The following is a 7,328-nucleotide window of genomic DNA, read 5'->3' on the forward strand; positions in this document are numbered from 1 at the left end:
ATTAATTTTATTAATTTAAAATTACAAAATTTAGAAATAAATTAGAGACAATAAATTTAGAGACAAAAATTTAAAAATAACTACAATATAATAATATATAAATAATATAATAATATATATAAATAATATTATATATTATATTAATTAATAATGTTATATAATAAAATATTAATTAATAATTAATAAATAAATATTAATGTAATATTAATGTAATAAAAATTATTGTAGTTTTCAATTTAATTAATTAATTAAGTTTAATTAATTAATAAATTAATTTAATTAATTTAACATAATTTAATTTAATTAAAGTTAAATTTCTCCTATATTATTATTTAAACAATTAAAATAAGATTTAAATAAGATTTTTATTTTTTGCTTTTTTAGTGAAGAATGTTGTTCAATATTGGAACATTCTACAGTCGATTATACAAAAGTAAACGAAGTTAAAAGTGTTTGTGAAGATATAGAAAATAATAATACTCAAGATAAAGACAAAATTTTTAACGATAAAGATAATGTAATACATTATTCATCGAATTCAAAAGGGATATTTGCACAGGTAAGAAAATTACATAAAATACATAGAATTATGTATACTATCTAAAAATATGCAAAATATACAAATAAAAAGAATATATAAATAGAACAGAGAAAAGATAGAAAAAAAAATATTTTTAATATAATAATTCTTTTGCTTTTAAATTATTTGAAAACTATATTATTATTATATAATTATTAGAAACATTTATTTATTTTTTTTTCTTTTGAAAAATAAGTGATACATTTTTATATTTAAAGATGTATATGTATAAAGATATTTTATAAATAAAATACAAATTATTTATATATATATATAAGTTTAAAATATATATATATATATATTAAATGTATATATAGATAAAGAATGTTAATATACGTTCTTAAAATATCTTAAAAAAATCGATTCATAATTTGTTTAAAAATATACTTTTTTATTCTTCTTTAATTATTGTATACAAATTTTTAAAAAAATTTTTATTTAGAAAAGCATTTTTTTAAGTATTATATTTTAGTGTTTATTAGCTGGTGCAGTTCTATTAGTAGCAGCCGCTGGAGGAATGCCAATTGGTTACAGTGCTACATTATTACCACAATTGGCTGAAGAAAATGGCACGATGCACGCTGATCAGGAACTTGGATCATGGATAGGTATGTAAAGTTAAAGAGTCAAAATCATTTACTAAACTTGATTTTTTTAAAATAAGATTAAAAATTTGAAAAATAAAAATTTTTAATGATAATTAAATTAATTTGTTTATAATCGAATGTAATAAATCAAATATTTTAGGAGTTTATATTTTTTTATATTTATATTTAATTTGTTTTTTTTTTAAATTTTTATTAAAATTTTCTATTAACAATTTATAACGCAATTATTGGTTCTACATTATAAGAAAAATTTTTCCATAATATAATTTTCAAAATATTGTATTTTTTATACTTTTTTTTTAAAATTACTTTTATTCCAACTATAAAATTACTTAAATTCCAACTATAAAATTTTATGATCAAAAAAGTCACATACTGTCGATAAAAATTAATCTAGTGCTAATGATATAAAATATAATAATATGCGATAAAGAAATATTACTATATCAGTTTTTATGATATTAGAAGCTTATAATTTTTAAATGATATATCTTTATAATTTTTAAATGATTTATATCTAATGATAACTTAAATCATAAAAAAATGTTTTAAGTACATAGAATGATATAATTTTTAAAGTTTTTTAAAAATATTTTGTTTTTGTCTTAGCATAAAATATATATATGTCTTAGCATAAAAACCAATATAATATAAAGAAGGATGATATAATTTAGAAGAAATTATCTAATCTAAAATGTTATATTTATTAACAATCTATAAAAAAATATCTATAAAAAAATATTAATGTTAAATGTAATATTAATATTTCTTTACCGAAATATATAAATTTAAAAAAAATAATACGAAAAATACAAGAAATAATTTTAAAATAATTTTAAACGTAGTGATTATATCATTGTGCTAATGTCTTATGAATATGTCATATACATATAAAGAAATATTTATATTTTCGTTTTTCGAAGATTATAAAAAATACTAAATATGCTAATTAAATGATAATATCTTTATTTATTTATAAATTTTGTTATAATTATAAGAATATAAATAAATAGATAAAAATAATATAATTAATTAGATAATTACAAAATTATCTAATTAATGACATTCAAAGAATTAATATATAATAATATCCGATTTTTTGTCACAAAATCCTTACTAATTTTTGAAATTAGAATTTCGATTTTTTAGGAATGTACATATCTCTTAGAAATTTAAAATCATATCGTAAAACAAAACATTAAATACTTTTTTTTTATCTCATTCATAAAACCGCGTTTCTCATTCAGTTGATATTTGCTATATATATTATATTATTATTATATTATATTATTATATTATATATGCTATAATAATATAATAATTTAATATTAATTTAATAATTTATTCAATTGAATTTATCAATATTTATATAAGTTACATATACATAAGTTATTATTTTACCGACATATAAATATTCAACTCGTCAATATGAGAAAATACTCAATTTTACGGAAAATTTAATTTTGAATTTAAAATTTAATTTTACATTATATTAATATTTATTTATATAATCTCGAATGTACATAAATGCAACGATTAAGATTAAGAAATTTTTTTTAAAATATCAAACCTTAAATTTATTAATTTTAAGCATTTATTAATTTTAATGAGATAAAAAATTAAGTGATGCAAATTTAAATAGAAAAATAATTCCTATAAAAAAGCATTTTGGTTTAATTGTAGCAACGAATATACGTACCACTCCATTATTTATTCAAACTTTTTCATTTATCTTTTTTTTCTATTGTCGATCACACATATTTAGTATCATTATTTTTTTTTATATTTATCGACATCAGTTAATATTTTACCGTTTGAATTTTCAAATTATACACATAAGGCAATGCGCAAATCTATATTTCTTACTAATAGAAACAGCTTTGTTGATTAATAAATGCTGATGCAAGAGAGATGCCATTTAAGAAACATTTTTTTCTTTTGTTTTTTATGAACCAATAAAGCGAATACAATTGAAAAAAAACTGTTAACAATTCTTAAAATATCTATTTTCCAAAATAACTAATATGTTTTGGTCTTGATTCAGCGATAGTTAATAGATTATTATTGTAATTGGAAATTGTTATTTATCTGTTGATAAAAATATACATGAAAATAAAATTTCAATCGTAAAAAAAAAAAAGAAAAAAGAAACTATTACAGAAAAATATTCATTATAAGAATGATATAAATTTATTAAAATTATTGATATTCTATATAATTTATTTTTTTACATATCATTTATTTTTTTACATTTTTTTTTATATATAAAATAAAGAAAATAAAATAAAAAAGTTTAATGAAATTATGAAAATATCATAAAATATTAATTATATTATATAATAAATATTATTAATATTATAATAAAGTTATTTATATAATAAAATAAAAAATATAACTATTAATATTATTAGATATATAATCAAATTTTATTATTATTTTATTTTTAAATTTTATTACAATCAAATTTTATTCTTATATTATTAGTATAGTATACTATTTATTAAAATAAAAAGTATACTATGTAAAATATTGAAGATGCATTATTTTATTTCATTTTTTAAAACTTGAACCTGAAATAATTTAAAAATAGTTAGTTAAAAATAATAATTATTAAGGATTAATGAGTTAGAATCTTGTTAAATTTACTATTAAAGAAATTCTAAATAATTTCGTTTGAAAATGCATCAAGAAACAAAAGTTCAAGAACTAGCTTACAAGTTCAAGGATATTTTATGATTGATGTAATACGCACTATCAGACTGTCTGATTATTTCTACTATGTCGCGTGTCACGACTGACCTACATATTGTCTGATTGAATAATTTTTATCAATGAGATTCAAGACCAAGTGTAATCACCAAGGATATAACCTTGTTATTGAGATATGTCTTTTTTTTAAATGGTATAATCTCTCTTAGCTTTTATATAATAATTTATGAATATATTTTCAATTTTAGGAAATCTTACATTTCCTGATTACCATTTTGTTTTTAAATTACTAATTTTATATAAATTGCAAGTTTTTTTTTAATTATAATCGTTTTTTTATATTAATTAAATAAATAGGCTTTCATATTTTTGTATTAGAATATACAAAAACATTTTAATAGATTAAAAGGATTATAACACATTAAAATTAAATTTTCAAAATATAATTTTAATCTATTATTTAATTTGAACATACGCAAACTTGCTGCAAGAATAATTCAAAATATGTTTTTATATTATTAATATAGCAAATACTTGTTTTTGCAAGAATATTTTTTTTACTAGTTTTCTATAAATATAATTCCTAATTAATAAATTTAAATTATTTTTGGAATTATGACAAATTGTAATTTTTTCGAAATTTTTTTCACATCATAATAAATTAATTTTTTTAATTTCTCAAAATAAAATTTAATTTTTCAAATTCTTAAATCCAATTTTAAAAAATTATTGTATTTTAAACAATATGCTAATATTTTTTGAAGTCATTATATATTTAAATATATGCTTTTATGATTTATCTTTCAGCATCAGTTCACAGTTTAGCAACACCTATTGGATCTTTGATGTCCGGTCCATTATTAGATGGAATCGGTAGGCGTGGTGCTTTACAATTTTCAGCAGTACCGCTATCCGTTGGATGGTTCATCATAGGTTTTTCTACAAATATTCCCTGTCTTTTAGTAGGAAGAGTTGTATTAGGTTTTGGTGTTGGTCTAATGGCAGCACCAGCTCAAGTAAGAAATCTTAATATTTTATTTTTTCCTTCCTTTACATGTATCGTGAATGTATATATATATTCATATAAATAAAAGTTATTATATTATATTATTATATTTAATAAATATAATATTTGAAGAGCATATATGATATGCAGCATTGATATATTCACAGGTATATTGTCTTAATAACACTATTGACACAACCAATGAACTATTCACATCATACATTATCATAAAAGTATATTTTCAATTGTCATTTATTTTACTCACAAATGTCGAAATCCGAATTTTTTTTTTTTCCCATTATTCTATTTCGTATGTATCATAAAGTGAATATTGCCGAATTATAGTTTTGTTAATTTTTTGCGATATATCCTCTTCATTATCAATGCAGAATTAACAATATAATCTAGCATGTGTCAATCTTATTCACGATACATAAATGGCATTCAATCATCACATGATGATTAATGATAATAAATATAAAATTTTTATCGAGATAAGAAAACATATTAATATTTTTGTTATTAAATGAATTGAATTTTGTTATTAAATGAACACTTTTATTAAAAATACATATAATGTGAATTGATACTAATCGATACTAATGTATTGATTCTATACATAACACGATGTCATATTTTTAAATTGTGACTATTTTTTATTTACTATTTTTGGTCTTTTATCTATTGAAATTTAATTGACTTCTTTCATTTTTATACTTTTTTAGAATGAATTGATTTCATTAGTTTTACATAAAAAGATAAAATTATAAGGATTATAAAAATTCTAAGATTATAAGAACAAGAAATAGCTTTTACTAGCTTTATCCATGATAGTATTTTAATGTATGTTAATGTATTTAAATCACATTAAATAAATAATAGATTTAGAGATATAAATAAAGATATAAATTAAGATTTAATTATAATATATATAATATATTATATATTCTTATAATATATATATAATATAATAATTTTAATATATATACACATTATTATAACATATATATTAGATATTTGTCTTTAGGTTTTTCTGGGTGAAATGGCCGATCCGAAACTCCGTGGATTATTAACAGGATGTACTTTAACCTTTTATTGTTTCGGAATTCTCATAATATATGCCTTAGGGGCTTCTTTCACATGGGATATCGTGGCTTTTTGCGGAATCATAATTCCTACGACAGCATTAATTGCGTTGCTCCTGATTCCGGAGAGTCCCGCATGGCTCATAAGACGGAAGAAACCCGACAAAGCAAAAAAGGCTTTACTATGGTTGAGAGGAAATAACGAGAAACAGGTAGAATATGTGTTTGTAAAATATATATCTATATGTTTCAATTTCTATTAAAAAATAATATCAATTTATTTTATCATTATTTTAAGATTAACTAATATTTACAAATAACATTGATTATAGTTCCTGATTATCAAATAAATTTATGTAGAAAATTTAAGTAGGAGAAAAGAATCTTAAATTTAAGATTTCGAATTTTTATTAGTTTTTTGAAATATTTTCTATTGTATATTAAAAGTATATAAAAATTATTAAAAGTATATAGATATTAGTAATCATTAAAATGGCTTATTCAAATTAATTATTAATACAATAATCTTTATTATTGCCGTTGTAGGATATTATGTAATACATAATAATTATATCGAGCTCATCTATAAGATGTTTTATTTACAATCTAACAAAAATCTGATCACTCATTCTCAAGAAATTTGACTTATTAAATACTATTAATTATACTATATGAGTAGAAATAAAAAAAAAAATTGCCAAAATAAAAGCATTTGATATGCAAATGTGACAATTGTTATTATTTGGGTTATTTTTGAATGAAAACAATTCTATAATTTATTTAACTCGGAATTTAAAATTCCCATGAAGAAATTATTATCTATATATATTTATCTATATATATTTGCTATTTTTTATGGAAACAATTAAAGATTTTACCTAATACTTTAAATTCTATAAATATTATGAAATATTTAATGATAATTTCTACGATTGCATTAGTTACTTTTATATAGAATTAGAATTAGAATTAAAAATATAGCAATGAAAATTTTTTTATATCTTAGAAATTAATACTCGAATTTAAAATTTTATATTTGGATTCTTCTTTCTTTCTATATTTCCAAATTTTATAATGATCAGATTGAATCTTTTTGGAATTTTATCCAAATTATATGTATAATATCATGGAAATTAAAATTATATAAATGAAAAAATATTATTGTATTTAAATGTAATGTAAAATTACATAGTTACATAGTTTGTATTTTAAGAATATAAGTTATTAATTAATCAAAAATTTGAATATCATGATATATATATATACATAAAATGATTAATCTTTTAAAACAAATTTTTATTTTTTATTGCTTTAATCGTCCTTTGAAATTAAAAATATTG

The 7,328-nt window shown here is 18.4% G+C and overlaps 1 protein-coding gene across 2 annotated transcripts in view; it reads left to right on the forward strand.

Annotated features, from left to right (window-relative positions):
• Window positions 1–7,328, forward strand: part of LOC102681031 (facilitated trehalose transporter Tret1-like) — a 21,566-nt gene that overhangs the window by 7,083 nt on the left and 7,155 nt on the right. For both annotated transcript variants that reach the window (XM_006617311.2, XM_006617310.2), the window contains exons 2-5: window positions 385–559; window positions 1,053–1,188; window positions 4,705–4,913; window positions 5,931–6,200. In XM_006617311.2, the coding sequence (XP_006617374.1) occupies window positions 1,098–1,188; window positions 4,705–4,913; window positions 5,931–6,200 (570 nt within the window). In that variant the 5' untranslated portion in view covers window positions 385–559; window positions 1,053–1,097. The remainder of the gene's footprint in view (window positions 1–384; window positions 560–1,052; window positions 1,189–4,704; window positions 4,914–5,930; window positions 6,201–7,328) is intronic.

The sequence above is a fragment of the Apis dorsata genome, unplaced genomic scaffold, assembly GCF_000469605.1.
Source record: "Apis dorsata unplaced genomic scaffold, Apis dorsata 1.3 scaffold_298, whole genome shotgun sequence".
NCBI lineage: Eukaryota > Metazoa > Arthropoda > Insecta > Hymenoptera > Apidae > Apis > Apis dorsata.